Source organism: Leptosomus discolor, chromosome 6, assembly GCF_034619465.1.
Source record: "Leptosomus discolor isolate bLepDis1 chromosome 6, bLepDis1.hap2, whole genome shotgun sequence".
NCBI lineage: Eukaryota > Metazoa > Chordata > Aves > Leptosomiformes > Leptosomidae > Leptosomus > Leptosomus discolor.
The window spans coordinates 64,773,060-64,790,266 of NC_141396.1; the positions used below are offsets into that span (position 1 = coordinate 64,773,060).

At 43.6% G+C, this 17,207-nt stretch overlaps 1 protein-coding gene across 1 annotated transcript in view; it reads right to left on the bottom strand.

The window, feature by feature from the left end:
* Window positions 1-17,207, bottom strand: part of OBSCN (obscurin, cytoskeletal calmodulin and titin-interacting RhoGEF) — a 179,267-nt gene that overhangs the window by 114,821 nt on the left and 47,239 nt on the right. The window contains exons 24-37 of the mRNA XM_086467362.1: window positions 15,054-15,320; window positions 14,621-14,733; window positions 13,784-13,937; window positions 12,219-12,385; window positions 11,618-11,717; window positions 11,191-11,457; window positions 10,351-10,620; window positions 9,253-9,519; window positions 7,562-7,828; window positions 5,690-5,956; window positions 4,557-4,826; window positions 3,507-3,773; window positions 2,459-2,725; window positions 581-853 (exon numbers count right to left, since the gene is read on the bottom strand). Of these exons, the coding sequence (XP_086323488.1) occupies window positions 581-853; window positions 2,459-2,725; window positions 3,507-3,773; window positions 4,557-4,826; window positions 5,690-5,956; window positions 7,562-7,828; window positions 9,253-9,519; window positions 10,351-10,620; window positions 11,191-11,457; window positions 11,618-11,717; window positions 12,219-12,385; window positions 13,784-13,937; window positions 14,621-14,733; window positions 15,054-15,320 (3,216 nt within the window). The remainder of the gene's footprint in view (window positions 1-580; window positions 854-2,458; window positions 2,726-3,506; window positions 3,774-4,556; window positions 4,827-5,689; window positions 5,957-7,561; window positions 7,829-9,252; window positions 9,520-10,350; window positions 10,621-11,190; window positions 11,458-11,617; window positions 11,718-12,218; window positions 12,386-13,783; window positions 13,938-14,620; window positions 14,734-15,053; window positions 15,321-17,207) is intronic.

Genomic DNA, 17,207 nt, shown 5'->3' on the forward strand with positions numbered 1-17,207 from the left:
CATCTCTGGGCAATGAGAAATATTTATGTTTCCAGTAAGAAAACACCTCTCTAATCCTGCACTCCTGGGCTCTCTGGTATTCATTTGATTCCCTTGCTATAGAACTACACTAACACTGCAGGTTTAACTCAGTTTAACTTTTCCAGCCAAAACAATTCATTTTCAACAATGAATAGCAGAGAACACACGTAATGCTGCCTTTCAAATAATGAAAACTAAATTAGAAACTTATTATTGGCACCCCTTTTTTTCCTTGAACTGATTGATTTCTCCTTACTTATCATCACCCTACCAGCTCAGCTCAAGGAAAACTGGACAAGGCACCCGATGTACCATCACCACAGTATAACATTCCCACCTAAGTTCCAATAAACACACTGAGAGTTGTCCAGGATTATGAAGTGTTTGTGCCCGAGCCCTAGCTTCATTATATAGGTAATGCTATTCTTGAACATACACAGATATACACACGATGGGGCCAATTTGTAGCATTTTTGTTATTTTTTTGCACCTACGCACATTAACCCGTATTTATTTCTACACATTCTTTCCTCTCCTGCAGTTTTTATGATTGAATTACCTTTAACAACCAAACTGGCAGATGTTTTCTTATCACCAGCTTCAAATGCAATGACCCCCGAGTCCTTCAGTGAGAGTTTTTTCAACGTTAGCAAGTGATATCCACCAGGCTGAGACTGGATCTCATTAAGTTCATTGGTATGGAGTGGGGTTTTATCCAAAAACCACTGCACTTTGCTATAGTCTACAGGAGAGATTCTGCATTTGAACATGGCAGATTCTCCTTCTAACACAGTGACATCTTCCAGGTCTTCTGTTATTAGCACTTTCTGGCCTGAAAGGAACATAGATACATCAATTACTGGAATCTTCACTTTCTAGCATGAAAATCGATATGGAAAACTCTAAGATTTCCCATGTGAGTATTTCAAGAAAGAAATATCTTCATGATACAGAAGACTGAAACACAATTCCCCTGTTATTGAACACAAAAACCATTCCTAGGAAGATAATATATACAGGACACACACCAAAATAGGATGAAGACAGCGTCAAAGCACCAGAACACATATAGCAGAGCAAGCAGCAAGTATAATGCAAAGCCAGTGTTATAAAGTTTCTCCTAATGAAACTCCCTGGAAAGGCTGAAAAGATGCGGCTCTGACAGCACCACTGGGCTCTAGACATCACTAAGCGGATGATCCCTCCCATGACAACCCCTCTGTTGTTCTAGAGCAAATATAACTGGCTTTCTGTGGGACAGGACCACCCAGCCCCCACCTTCTTTGAGCTTTATCCAACTATAAACACAGCGGGAAGTGGAGAGAGTGTCTGGCTGCAGCTTCAGTAAAAAAGAAACAAAACAACAGCCCTGAAAACCTGCCTGTATAGATACAGACATACACCTAACTATAAATAACTAAATAAAAAATGTGTACAAAGGCATGTCTGATGTTGCTCCTACTTTACAAAACCAGTACAGGCAAAATTTACTTTTATCTTGAGCTTTGTGACAGAGAAGTTATTTTCCACTCGGAAGAGTTGGTGTTAGAAACCTCACAGCAAAGTCAGGTAGCTCAGGTCCTAAAGCCATCGTGGGGATCAAGCACACTTCTTTGCTTCTCAGGGCTGCTCTAGCAGATGATCGGAGGTGGAGGAGTCCAGCTTTACCCCCTAGTCTTTAATAACTAACTATAATAATTAATAAGTGAACACCACCACTGCATCTCCATGTGACTATTCTTGAATTGTTCCTTCTGTTCTCTTCATCGTTTCATCAGTTTCACCTCAAGGGTTTCTCCCAGCTGGGGGTCCAGTGAGGGAACTGTGAGGAACAGTAACAACCAGACCTCGCTCCTTCCTCTTCAACACTGCCCTGCTGTTAGCTGTGGCCTCACAGGCCCATTTACTGCCCGTAGCATCAAATAAAAGCTGCTGGGTTGTACTTTTCAGCTGGAGGTTGGGTTGTACCCTTCATCTCTAAGGTGCAGAGGGACATTAAGCCCTTAAAGATCCCTGGGCCACTTCTTCACCCATCCCCTCTTAGAAACCACTACTGGAAAAAGGCATCAAGGGACATGGAGAAAAGCCTGGAAGCAGAATAATTTTCCCCTTGTCTAATAGCAGGCACTCTGAATCATGTCCATCGTACGTTTACACAGGGACACCAGCCCCTCCTCACATCACCATTTCGGGGTTTAAATCATACCCAAAGTACTCCAGGTGGCATGGCTTCAAATTGACAAATTGCTCTGCACGCCCAGCTCCATGTTGCTGTGTTTTTGTCCACGTGCCCTGTGCAGTGGGTATACATCACGAGCGAGACAGAGCCAGAAATCACTGGATCTGCTACCCACGCACTGAGAAATAGATCTGCCCGCGCATATAATGTTTCTTGTGGGAGAAACGGGAGGTACCATCACATTCCTCTCAGGCGTACCTTGCACGACTAGCTTGGCTCTGGACTGGGCATCACCAATGTCGCAGGTGTAAGTGTCACTGTCACTCTTCTCCAAGTTCTTTATGGTCAGCTGGAGGACTTGTCCTTTCTGTGTGATCTCATATTTCCTGCCAGCCCTGAGTTCAGCTATGCCTTTCCTCCAGATCACAGAGGAGGCAGCTTTCTCGCTCTGGCACACAAAAACTGCAGTTCCGCTTTCATCCACTTTCAGATCTGAGAGTTCCTTGACAAAATAATTAGGTTTTTCTGGAAGGGAAAAAAAAAAAAAAAAAAAAGAGAGACAGACAGAAATAGATTTGTTACCCAAAAAAGTCCTGAGCATACAGAGTGGTCTTGAAACCCCTCTGATCCCATTTGTAGAATCACAGAACATAGAATCATTTATGTTGAAAAAGGCCCTTAAGACCATCGAGTCCGACCGTTAACCTCACACTGCCAAGTCCACCGCTAAACCATGTCCCTAAGTGCCACGTCTACACGTCTTTCAAATGCTTTCAGGGACAGTGACGCCACCACTTCCCTGGGTGGCCTGTTCTGGTCTTGACAACCCTTTCAGTGAAGAAATTTTTCCTGACATCCAATCTAAACCTCCCCTGGTGCAACCTGGGGCTGTTTCCTCTCATCCTATCAGGTGGAATGGATCTAAGATCACCAGGTCTACCTTCTGTCACAGGACAGATCAGGTAAAATATTTCCAGGAAAATTTAATGCTGTTGTACAGGTCCAGGTGAGGTCTTACCTTGCAGATCAAAACTTACCATACAGTTTTGATCACCCATATTCAAAAAAGACTAATTCAAATCACTGATTTTGATTGGCTCTTTACATAGTACATAAGATTTTTCAGTACTTACAAAGTGTTTTTTTCAGAGATTTTTTTTTTTTTAAAGCTTTTAATCCATGACATTTTTTAAAAACTAAAAATTGATTCTGTTTAGGGAGATAGAAGAAAAGAACATCTCCCATGGGTTGGAGATATTTACCCCAACTTCTGTACATGCCAGCCCCTATACATGTTTCAACTGACCTTGTACTGTGATCCTGGCTTTTGTTTTAGAGACCTCTGTCTCACAGGTGTACTCCCCACTGTCCTTGACCGTGGAGTCATGGATGATCAGAATGGCCCGTGTTCCCTCCTGGTGCAAGTCATATTTCTGGCTTTTTCGGATCGCTTTGCCATCCTTGTACCACCTGATGCTCACATCAGGTTTTGACAATTCACAGCTCAGGCTGATGTCCTGCCCCGCTGCTGAGGTTTTATCCTCCAGCTGCTTTATAACCTCAGTAGGTTTTTCTGAAGAGAGGGAGAAAAAAAGAAAAAAAAAGGAGCTTTGAATAAAAATTATGATCCCTCTATGGTTGGGGCTTTTGCAATTCAAATATCCAGCAAGTTTTTGCATTCCCCAATGAATGGTTCATATTACGTTAGGGAAAGGAGGGGAAAAGCAGTCTTGCTCTTTAGCCTGTATTAACTGCAGTTACGGGCTCTCAGTGAATATTAACGATTGCTTACAGGAACTGAGGGCCTGTCCTGGTGGCATCCATTTCAGGGGATGTCATTTTGTTGTTACTGAAGCTACTGTGTACATGCACTTGGGGGGGATCTATCTCCCTAAACACAGACTTCTGTGCTACCGAGATATGTAGCAGAAGCACTCACTCCAGGGCCACTCCGCAGCCAGCAGTGATCTGCTAAGTACAGGCAGTGGACTTCAAGGAATAATTTATTTTGGCCTAAATAGGTCTAATCGCAGATGATGAACCATGTCTGAAAACTAAGTATTTCTTCTCTCCACTGACTACCCAGGGAGCCTTGGGTGATTATCTCAGATGCACACAGTCTGGGTAGTAGTTGTCTGTACGATTACACTACCCAGTGTGTTCTGAAATTCTCAGATATCCATAAAAATGTCAGCCTGTCACTTGTTTTTAGTGAAAAATCTCAGTGCTTCAAGGCTCACGGAGAAGGCTGCTACTCACTTTGATCGTAACAAGAGTTTGCCTTTATGGTTTACTGCTATTCCTTACGAAAAGCCACCCAAGAAATCAAACTCCGGAACCTTTCTGATCTCATTACCTTTCACAACCAGAGAAGCCTTGGAGGTTAGACCACGGGCAGTGAAAATGACTTCCCCAGCATCACCAGGAATCACGCTTTTGATACTGAACGTGTATTTCCGACCCACGTTAGAGGCTTTAAATCGCCCACCACTTTCCACTTTGCTCCCATTCAGCGTCCAACTGAAGTCGTCAATGCTTTCATGGGACAAAATACACTCAAAAGTGCAATCTTCTCCCTCCTGGATTTCAGTGTTCTTCAGCCGTTTGGTGATGCCTATGTTCAATTCTGGAAGACAAAAAGTGGGTTAATACAGGGAGAAAAGGCTTCTATCATTGTCATTAGTAGTAGTATTGACATTTTTAGCTCATCAGACTGGTTTATCTGCTGGATTGGCAGGCCACCACCACTCCTTACAGATGCATTTGACATGGGAAGGATTTCTCAGGCATTATCCACCCGGAATCACCCCAAAGCTGTAGAAAAAGGGATGACTCGGAAGGACTGCATGAAGAACAGCTCACCGAGTGGAGAAGAGTCAAGGTTCAAGGAGCTAGAAGGGAGAAAAGCTGTCAGACAGGAAGCCTCTGGGATGCTGTGTGGGGTTTTTCTCCAGACTGATATGAGAAATGGGACGTTTGTATTTGTTGTTACCACCCTACCCACCCTGGTGTTCCAATCAGACGAATTCAATATTTGTCTCATGATCAATATGAGTTTGAGAGCCATAAACAATTCTCTTTCCTTCAAGCAGCCACAATGATTAGAAGACAGACTGACTGCTGAGTTCTTCAGTAGACAATGTTGTCCTACTCTCGTGTTCCCACAATGGACTCCAAATTAATAGCTCAAAAATGTGAAACACAAGATGCTTTGGATTTTTTGACTTGGGTTTTTTGGTTGTTTTTTGTTGTTGTTGTTTGCTTGGGGGTTTTTAGTGGTTTTTTTTAGAAAGTATTTGCTCTTCTGGGAAGATTTCTGCACATGACTTTTACTGAAACACCAGATATACTTACATCAAAGAGTAACACGGATTGTTCAGACATCACCATGTTACGCGAGGCTTATGGAGGAATAGGTGTGAGGCAAAGTGACCAAGCCCACCCAGATTTGCAAGCACCCCTTGGCTGTCCTTCATCTACAATACTTACCCTGAACGCTGACCTTTGACTTGGCAACATCAGTGCCAATATCACAGGTGTATAAACCTGAGTCTGTCTTTTCAAGGTCACGGATGAGGAGGCACAGGGTCTTCCCAGACTGTATCTGCTCGTACTTGTTACCAGAAGTGAGCTTCACACCATCCTTTTTCCAAACAGGTTTGACCTTCTCTTTGGAGACTTCACATTCTAGTTTAATCACACCCCGCTCCTCACCAAAAACATCGTCCAAGGACTTCATGAAGACAGCAGGCTTCTCTGAAAGTTAACAGGCAAAACAGAGAACAACCACGATATTTAAGTCAAGAGAAATTCAGTTGCTACCCAACATCTAAAGACAGCTTAAGAAACCCTTGGCAATGCTGATGGCACCAATGCAGAACCTAAAGCAGTCTCACGCCTCATGGCTGGAATGAATTTTAAGGGAAATCAGAATTTATTAATGGGAGGATGCAGGGAGGGAGGGAGGCAGCCTGCATTGCCATAGATGGGGAGTGACATTCAGTGCTTGTAATCGCGGTCTCTCGTTTGACTCCACATCTATGAGATTTCAAGGACTCTTTTTTTTTCTCTGTGTTGGGGCATCTGTCAGGCACAGGAGATCCCATCACAGGGAATGGGGCTTGGAACCAGCATGTAGGGCCCTAGTGAAGGCCAGAGGGACAGCTTCAACTTCCATGGAATAACTGCTTAGCAAGAGAGATGAGACCTAAGGAAGCCCTTGTCTGCATCGTGGAGGAGCAGAAAATGTTCTCTGGGCACGTCCTTTCTCATTGCAGCAGTCTACAAGTGGGAAGGGGTCAGGTGGTTAGAAGGAAAATGTGTGAAGACAAGCCATTGGGATGCAGGTCTTCTAAAGCCAGGCACTGCCTTTTCATGAAGCAGCAATAAAAGGATACGCTACACACTCTCCTCACTCTCCTGAACATTTTTGCTCTTGCCTCTTTATCAATTCCCTTTATGTAATTTAAAATATATTTGACACCGAAGATATTTATGCGGGGGAAATTTTTGACCAGACATAAAAGAAGGAAGAGGAAATCCTTCAGACTCAGAGTGGATAGAGTAAAAGAGTCAAATGATTCAGATACTCTGGGAAGAACAAATTAGTCATGATCAGGAGGCAAAATGCAAAGGAAATCAGAGAGATGATTCTCTAAGAGGATATGGAGGATGTCAGACACCGACTTTCAGAGAATGGCTCAGAACATTGCCCGCTCACGTTTCCAGATACATGAGGGAGTTAATTTAGGGTAACAAATCACTGTGATTTACCTGAGCACACATGTACGGGGGTGTTGCTAAAGAAAATGTGACTTTGAAATTTTGGTGAGAGTTTTACCTGATGTTTCTAACATGCCTGAAATAACTCACACAACTTACTGTAGCTTAACTGATGCACAAGAACATGTTCAACCACAGCAACTCAGATGTGTGACCGAAATTTAAGGCAGCAAAATGCCTTCTCTTTCCTGAATCAGTCCAACTCCAGAACTGATGTGCTGAAAGGTGTGCTCTGCCCTTGGAGGTACACAGACGCTCAGCTTTTTGCAGACAAAAATCCTTATAAACAACAGTTTATAGACTATATACTATTGACGAGAACACAAGTAAAGGAAATTGCTCTTGAGACTACCCTGATGACAAGCAAAAGGATGCTAAACAGCTATGGAAAGTTTTGGCAGGAGATCAAAACGCTCTTCCTCAGAAGAATCATCAGCTACAGTAGAAACTTACACTGGAAGAAAGCCCTTGCACACTTACTACTCAGCCACAGAGAGGTGAAGCTTACAAGCAGGATTGTAAATAAGAGCTCCTTTGCCTCTCTTATCTACATGCAGGAGATGTGTGATCACAACCCACCTATCACCTTCAGACGCACGGTCTCTGACACCTTGTCTGACTTCATTGTCACTGTGCCAGCATCCTCAGGCTTGACCTGCTTCATCGTCAGCGTGTAGCAATTGCCCACGTTCCTGATGTCATTGAAATTGTTGGTGTAAAGGAGGGTGCCGTTGAGGAACCATTCCACGTCCTCATCGTCATGCGACAGCTCACAGGAGAAGACAGCAGAACTCTCTTCTTCTATTTCCACATCCTGCAGGTGTTTGAGTACTTCTACGTTGCGGGCTGTTGGAAACCAAGGTGCACCACCAAATCATTACTGTCACCACACATAGATTTCATAGTGTTTAGGGATTATCAGATGGTTTGGTCTGGTCTCCTGTACACCATAGGTCACTACATTACACTTACTTGGTTCTGCATCTGGTCCAACACAAAAGATCCATTGAAAAGAATATATTGTCTAGAACCCCCAATTCTCCTTTTAAACATAAAATTGTTTTGCTTTTTTTCTTTTTAATTGAAAAATAACTAATTCCTTCTAAAATGATAATGGCATTACAGTGATGCCCAAAGATGCCACAGAGCTCCAGTCCCTGTGTGCTTGTCACTGCACACACACATACACTTAAGAACTAAATTGTCCCTGACTCACTGCCAGGGAAACACAGGCTTGCTGCTTGTCCACAGGCAGCAAGTATAAAGAGATTAAGAAATTGCTCACATTTAGGGAGCAACAGGAATTAAATTCTTTTATTTCCCAGTCCTTGGCCAGAGGTTTATCTCTGCAGCTTCTCCACTCATGAAATACTGTTTCTCAAGGCCTAGATAACTCAGGGGAGGGTTTGGGCGTATTAAATAATTTTGGTCACTTGGATGAACCTCTGCAAGGCCAAACTGTTACCTAGAGCTGCTCCCTGGACTTCTGGATGTGATTCTGTGGCTCATCTCCAAGTCTTGCTCAAAGTGACGCAGTGATCATCTTTTCCTACGGTTTTGCCAGAGATGAAGAACTGGCTAAAAACCGAGTGCCGTACTCGGATGAGGTAGAACATCATTATGAATTAGCAACACACAGCAGACATAAAAGCTGACACAGTGGTCAGGAAATTAAAATCACAACCGAGATTACCAGAATCAGAGGCCTGTAGCAGTTTAACATAAAGGACACTTTTAGCTAGAAGTGCTACAGTTCTAGTTCCTCGGATGAAATAGAAAATAATGTGCCTTGAGAAGGACTCATGAATTTCTGCCTTACCCTTCCACATGCACTACCTACTTCATGGCAAGTGCTTGGATTCTGGCATCATGGAATGTCAGCACAGTGTAAAATACAGTCAGTTCACTGAAGATACTGCATTTATATAAAATTAGCAGAAGATAATTGTGGGAATCTACCTCTACTCTAGAAACCCAGAGTGAACTGGGTGAACTGAACCATAAAGATATCATAGAATCATAGACTGGGTTGGGTTGGAAGGGACCTTTAAAGGCCATCTAGTCCAATCCCCCTGCAGTGAGCAGGGACATCTTTAGCTGGATCAGGGTGCTCAGAGCCCCCTCCAACCTGACGTTGAATGTCTCCAGGGATGGGGCTTCCACCACCTCTCCGGGCAGCCTGTGCTAGTGTCTCACCACCCTCATCTGTAAAAAACTTCTCCCTTATTTCTATGTAACAGGCAAGCCTCCCTGCTGCAAACCGCTTGTACCTTCAACAGTCAGCGTGGCTTCGGTCTCTGCATTTCCAGCCCTGCACTTGTACACGCCGGCATCTTCGGGCTTCACCTTCAAAATCTTGAGCTCTGCCGAATGCTGCTCCCGCTTGATTTTGTACTTCTCAGAGGGCTCAATAGGTGTGTGGCCCTTGAACCACTTCACAACCTTTGGAGAAGGCTTGAAGTCGCAGGACAGGATGACTGAATGGCGCTCCAGAGCTGTCTTGTCCTCCATCTTCCTGGTGATCTGAATGTGGTAATCTGGAAAGCAGGGTGGGGAAAGAAGGGATCAATCTGAAGAAGACGAAAGTTTTTCATCTGTATTTCATGCCAATTAATTTCATGTATGTCACTCACAACTGTTTTGTGAATTGCTCAGATGATGCTACAGGTTTCTGTTACAGAGCTGATATTCTTTGAAGCTGAAACAACATGATGATCTATAGGAAGTGCTGGTTTCTATAGTACTGTATATTAACTAGCAAATGCATGGTTCAGTGCTTACTGAATTGCTCTCTAACTGAAGTTTTATTTAAGTAAGAGCAAATTAAAGACAAAACAAGGACTTCGGGATGTGATTGGAGATATTTACTGTGGTGACAGCATAAGATAAAAAGCCTTGAAGCTTTGTCCCAGATCAAGTCAATGACAAAACTGATTAAGTAAATGAGCTATCAAATTTGTCTAGTTCAGAAATGGGACAAAATAAACTCTCTTGGCAAATTTCATTTGTTTTGTCCTCTTTGGTAAAGTCAAGAAGAAAAAAAAAAAACCCAACAACAAACCAACCCAACAACAAACAAACCCAGTCTTAGCTCAGTACATTTGAATACTAGGTTTGAACCCCAGGCACATCAAACTCATTTAATCAGATCCCTTCCTAAGACATTGCTGTCTCATTTCGTGCATCCAACATTGTGCCCAAAAAGTTGTAATTGGGAACTAAACAGATCTTCCAGGTACACATGCATTTCCCAGAGCCCAGCCAGTAGAGCCTGCACATTAGACAGTGTCTCTGAAAAAATTGCTTTCCAAGCATTGTGACAGGGAGGATCTCTCGTGACGTAATCAAGCCAGGACATAGCACGTTACCTCTGACAAGCAGATTTGCTGTGGATTTCGATTTGCCAATGGAGAATTGAATGGTGCCTGTCATATCAGCACTGGTTTTCAGTATTGTCAGCCTGTGGATGGTGCCTTCTTGATGCATGATAATGTTTCTGCCAGCCTGTAAGACTTCGCCGCGTAGAGACCATTTGGGGGGTTTCACAGATGGAATGGATATCTCACATTCAAACTTGGCTTCCTCAGGCTCAGTCACATCTTCATCACACAACTTCTTTACAATATTAATGGATTGCTCTGGTTGAAGAATGGAATGGGAAAGCAGGGGTTTAGGAGTCATAAAAGAACTCTTTCATTATCATCCTGTCATCTTTACTGCACTCGAATACTGCGTTTATTGGCTCAAAATATCTTAAAATGTTGTTCTCTTTATTGCATAAAAATAAATATATATCGCTGGTCGCAGGTCAGACAGTGCGACTGTGACACTACCTCAAGAGATTCCAGATCTCCTAATTCCCAGTACTACTTCTAAAGCCACCTTCCTACTCTGATATTGAACACTTAGCATTATATAAAATGAAATGCAGGTATTGATAGTAGGAAAGACTTTGGCTAGCTACAGCAAAACCTTTCTCCAGTACATCTGATGAAATACTCTGGGACAGGAATTTCCTAAGGAGAATGAACCATATATTTATTTTCTAGGATGATCCTGTCCTTATAATCCTAAAAGGAAGCAATGGACTTCAGAAGAAATCAGCACTGAATTAAAACAGTTTTCAAGTGGTATTATGTTTTCAAAGTAAATGACAAGGGCTTTTGGAATCAGCCGATCCTCCTGAAAGGGAAAAAGGGGTTTACTACCTTCAACAAAGAAATTAGCACTGCTTTTGTCATCAAAGGCGTCACAAGTGTACGTGTCTTCATCTTCATAATCTGCATCGTTGATGATGAGTTTGCGATAGACACCGTCGCTTACAATTTCATATTTGTCACTAGGGTGAATTTCGACATCCTTTTTGTACCACTTAACTTCAGCATTGGCACGAGACACCTGGCACTCCAGGAATCCCCGATGTTTTTCAAGAGCAATCTTATCTCGCAAAGGCTTCACAATTTTTACAGGCAGCTCTAAGAGGTGTAAAAAAGTGACAGAATAATCAGTAAAGTTTCCATGAAAGGTGCCAACGAAAAACTCATTAAAAACTTTCTTCACAGTGAAAGTGAGGGAAGTTGGTTGGCTTATAACATGAGAGAGCTTAAGCAGTATTGGCAGGAAAAGCATAATTACCTTTTACAGTAAGCTGGGCACGAGATTCTGCCTTTTCTGCCACAAATTTGATCTCTGCTGCATCTTCAACTTGGACGCGCGTGTAAGTCAGCGAGTAGGTCTTTCCTGATAACAGACACACAACCATACATAGCTTCCCCTGAGCAAACAGCTTCATTCTCCAAGCCACGCTGCCAGGTTGAGCATCGCTCATCTGGTTTCAGTGCATCACCACCTGCTCTCATGGCAGCAAGGCCGACCATTCCCCTACGTCTATGTCCCTGTATCAAAGGATAACGTAACCTCAGCTCCTCCAAGGACTGACTGCATGTGGTCCCCACCGTCTGGAAAGTACTTGAAACAGAAAGATCCCACCCACTGTCAGATGATACAAATTCCTACCCACTGCTGGCAGCATGGGATGGTGGGATGACACCAAATTTGCCGTATTAAAGTTCCCACCATATCACTCTCCCAGCCTAGCTGCAGCCCCAAAACTGAAGGGGAACTCTCTGCCAAACCTTCTTAACTGGATTTTGAAGGTCAGACCCTTCTGCCTGGTCTCCAATACCACCACTACTCCAACCCATCCCTGTTGAAGAATGAGATCCCCCTTTTTCACCCTACCATCTTGACGTATTCTAATATTGTCGGCCGCCTTCAGCTTGTTGTCGTTTTTGTACCATTGGGTTTGCACCTCATCGTGTGAAATCTCACAGACAAAAGATGCACTCTCATATTCATTTACTTCCACATCTTCCAGGGGTTTAACAATCTTGATGTCTCGGGCTGTGAAATCATAGAGAAAAATATTTATTTGGGGTTTCTCCATACCTGAGTGCGGTGTGTTTACCTTCTGCATACCTGCATAGAAAAAAATGGGATTGTGTTTTATTCTAGACCAGCCTCCCTGCCGGGGTAGTGTCTCTCTTCAACAAAGTAAATACATTCTATGCTTGAACCTACAGGTAGAATTACCAGCTCCAGTAGAGCTCACTGCAAGAGGATGTTATGGATGCCAGAACTTTGTATAGGTTTTAAAAGAAATTAAACTTGTTCATGAAAGAAAATCTGCCAAGGAAAACTAAACACAAGCATGCAGTCTCTTGCGTCATTATAAACCTATCTCATTCACATGCTTCCCTCCATGCTCCCCTCTTACTCCCTGCTTGTGTGCTTGGACTGTATCAGCCACAGGGACCTCAGCCACATATTTTACCTAGGAGATACCTTTACCTCAGTCCCCTGAACTCAGTGTAATCCTCTTTATCTCTGCAGCTTTGCACTAACTTACATCAGAACTGACCCATAATCCTGTGCTACTGCAGCTCTTTTCTTTTGAAAGGAAATCCACCTTGGATCAGCCTCAGGACCAGAGCTGAGACGCAAACCAGCCAGCTTTCAAATAGCAACCCACCCCAATCACAAAGACAGGGAGAAAAGGGGAGCTCAATGGAAGTGAACAGATGTTCACGAAGATACTGCTGAACACAAGCGGCCACATGAGGACAGCATCTAGTAAGAAATAAGAAAGAGCTGATTGGTTTTTCAGATGCCCCTCTGGAAAATAACATCTGTCAGGGTGAAGACACCTGTCCGATCAGTAACTGGCCTTCAGCACCAGCTTATCTCTGGTGCTTCAGAGCCTGATGACAAAACACATCTGGTGTTGGACTGGTTGCACAGCGCAACACACGGAGGGAAAAACTGCCTCGAGCACAAAGGAGAGATGCAGTCAGAAAGAGTGGCGCTTTCCTTGGCATTTACAACGTAAAAAGCAGGGCACTTCTTGAGACCATACCCAGGGCTTGGCCAGTCCCTATTCAGGCAAAGTCCTTCTGTGACCACAGCCAAAGCTAAACCAAACCATGTCGGCACCAGCCGTTCAATCCCTGCTTTGTGCCAGGCTGTCGGGTATTCGCTAACTTGCCAACCTAGAAACACCATTCAGATTCCAGAGACCAGAAATTACTGATGATAAATGGAAAACTAAGTTAGTACCTCTTCCAAAAATATTCTGTAAGGATAGAACAAGCACAGGATAGCTCTGCCAGCACTGTCTTACTAGGAAGGGAAAGTTATCCAAAATGAGTAATTGTGAAATACACAGACTGTCCACGAAGCATTTCTTGCTGCGTAGTCAAAAATACTGCAGTAAATGTAATTTCATAGTTCAGTGAAACATACCGTGAACCTTTAGGGTAGCTGATGTCTTGTCTTCAGCTGCTTCACATGTATAGGTTCCCTGGTCTTCATATTCACACTTGTGAATAATGAGGCTTCTCTTATTTCCCTGAGAAATAATCCCCACCTTTTTATTTTGCCGGAGCTCCTTCCCATCCTAGAAAGGAAAAACCAGATCACCAACCAGATCACCATCAACTCTTCTACATCTGCAGTGAGCAAAACGAACATTCAGATCCGTGTTTAAGGCACCTGTCTCATCGGACTTAATGGAACTGCGCTTACTGGAACATATGCTGAAGCTTAAGCACAGTGCAAAGTTTTCAAGACTAATTGGCTGAAGAACTTTGTGTAACTTTTGGTTGACCTTAGACACCTAGCTGAAGGCTTAAGGCACTGTACAGGGCTGACAATAAGCCCCTTCAGACTCTACCTTGAAGAAATGCTGTTATCCCCATTGAAGGGAAGTATCAGCTGAGCCCCAAGGAAGGTACATGAAATGCCTGAGCTGATCCCCAAAACTGAAGCTTCACCTTAAATCACGGTTCTCATTGAGGCTAGAAGTCCTGGGTGAGAACTGCTAGGCATGAAGTAAAGCACAAGACTGCGTTGCTATCAACAGCATCGCTCACGTTCTGTGCAAGGATAGAAAAGTTTAACTTTCAACCCAGGAAATAAATAACAGAAAGATGAACAGGGCAAGTAAATGAACATAAGAACAAGAGAAAAATGCTGAGAGCTGTATAGTGAAGGCTACATCCCCTGGAAGTGAAATTAAAGTTCTCTTTTCCTTCCAGAAAAGTCAGAAATTTAAATACCCCTATCCGTTAAGTGTTGTACCTTGAACCACTTAACATCCACGTTGGGCTTGGACAGCTCACACTCGAATGTGACCTTGTCCTTCTGAGTTGCACTGACGTCTACCAAAGGTTTGCTAATTTTCGCAGGCAGTTCTGCAAAAAAAAAAAAAAAAGTTAAGAGTTAAGTCTCCAGGACCATCAGGCATGAGCATAATGAATAGGCAGAGCCTAGCTTCCATGCTAAATAAAACTTGTGACAACAAAATTGGATTGTTTTGAGTACATTGTGGACAATGATGTTGCAACAATCCTGCTGACATTAGAAATCTACGCTATTGATGATGGTCCAGTATTTAATATCTTCTGCAGTTACAAGGAAAGCTTGTTGCCTTCTTAAAAACTCACTCTCTGAGTCAGGAGAAGACAACCATGTCCCACACCAACTGGGGTCTGAGATGTTCAGGTCTGTGTACCTGTCACAGTGAGCTTCCCTGACGAATGAATGCCATCTGCTTTGAAGGAGATGAGTCCTGCATCTTCAAGAGTCACCAAAGAAAGAGTCAGTGAATGTTTCTTTCCCACGACGCCGATACTGATCTTCAGTGACGGCTTCAGCCGAACACCATCCTTCTGCCAGATCCCTTCCACGTCCTCATGCGACACCTCCACCTCGAAGGTGACGGTCCCTTTCTCCGAGACTTCGAGGGCCTGAAGACCTTTCACCAGCTTGATCTGCCTCACTGAAAAAACAACAAGGACAAGTTGGAGATCTCACACCGACAGCTGTGAAACAGCCTGAGGACTTCCAAAACAGATTATTTCCCTACTCCTCATGCAGGTAACTGACAATTAATTGGTGTCTGCCAATAAAAACAACCACCTTTGCAGGAAATAAAACCTGTCCACGACCATACTGCTAGCATGGCTGCTGTTCTGAAAACGGATGCCTTCAGCTGGGACAAACAAGTCAGCCAAACAGTGCAGAAAAAGGGCAAACTGACCCTTTTTCTAGCAAGACCCACCACGCTCACTGTCTATGCCAGAAATAAGCTCTGCAGTTGTACACACACACACAAACACAGATGGGAGTAGAGGCATTCCTGTGCTGGGTGAGGTGGTCGCTAATAACCATCTGGAAGAAACTCTCTAGAAGAAGATAACGCTGCTGTTATTTACACTGGGACCAGGCCCCCTGTGCTGTACAGCAAGAGAAAAGAGATGTTGCTGAAAATACTTATTCTTCAGGCATGATTCGAGAGAAAGAAGGTGATCAATAGAGAGTAATAAAGCATAAAGGAATAAACAATATTTTTCAGCTTTTCAATTAGGATAAAACAAGGGAGGGAGGGAAGTAGCAGGGAGAGTAGAAAGCTTTTAGTAAAAGAAAAAAATAATAATCCATGACATGATGTGAAGCGCACTGATGCCTTACAGCCTGGGGGACAAGGCATCCATGGTTTGGGTGGATATTATTACCACTACAAAATATCAGTGCCCTGTCAGCCAGTAAAATAGATTTAGTGTTTAAACTTGTCTCACCCTTAGAAGAAATCTAGTTGCCAATTAAAAAAAACAACAAGAAAAACCCCTCTACAAAATCATGGATTACTCACAAAAACCTTCAAATCCCTATGGAACCCCTGAGACTATTTTGACCTTCCTCGTGCATGTTTAGCAGGAATAATCCACATGCAGACAGGATCTGGATGCAAACCTGACCAGGGGTGGGCTGAGGGCTCTGTTTGGCGGTCACAGTCTGGACCCAGCGCCTGGGCTGAGGACACCACGGCCTCTCGGAGGCTCAAACATCTCCTGATGGTATCTGCTGCCATGCCACGTGAGGGACAACAGGGAACAAACTCTTTCTCCAAAGGTCCCGCAGAAATGATGTGAGTAGACTATGACTTTATTAAGAAGCGGGGTAGAAGTGCAGTACCGCTCTCCTGAGGAGGGCAGTGGTGGCCTCCACGTAATGCTGGCTCCTTGTGCCTTTCCTGTCCCCTCTGTTGCTGATACACCACGCAGCAGGTTTACAGAGGAACACGTACATCCTTTGCAGGGTCCTGACTAATTCCTCTCGCAAGGAAGCCACACTGATTCCTCTCTCAAGATCTTCTCCAAGGTCATGACCACTTACACACAAATTTGCCCCAAGGACATGTCTTGAACCAGACAAATGAGGGAGGTACAAGCACTTCCATGAGCTTGTTCTTTGCTTCCCAAACTAAGACACCAGCTTTCCTGGCTTTGCTCACTGGAAGTTGCATCCTTCCCCAATTTCTGAACTGATTTTGCAGCCGGTCCCAATCCTCCCAGGGTACCTTATTCTCTAAACTGAACCCTGTACCTGCTACTGTCTAACCTTTCCACTAGGTTAACAGATACTCCGGCCCCTCAAACAGTGAATGGACTGAGGATCAAACTGAAATTATTCTGAGGAGACAGCAAACGGGACTTTCAAAAACATTAACTAAATGGGATAGCCATTTCTAACTTGGTAAGTGGCCTCCTGGATCTACACTCACCTGGTGCTGTCCACAGGACTGAAAAAAAAATATCATTTTTTCAAAGGTCTTGTTATAAAGTCAGGGAATGGTAGAACTTTTACAAGATTTATTTTAATAGAC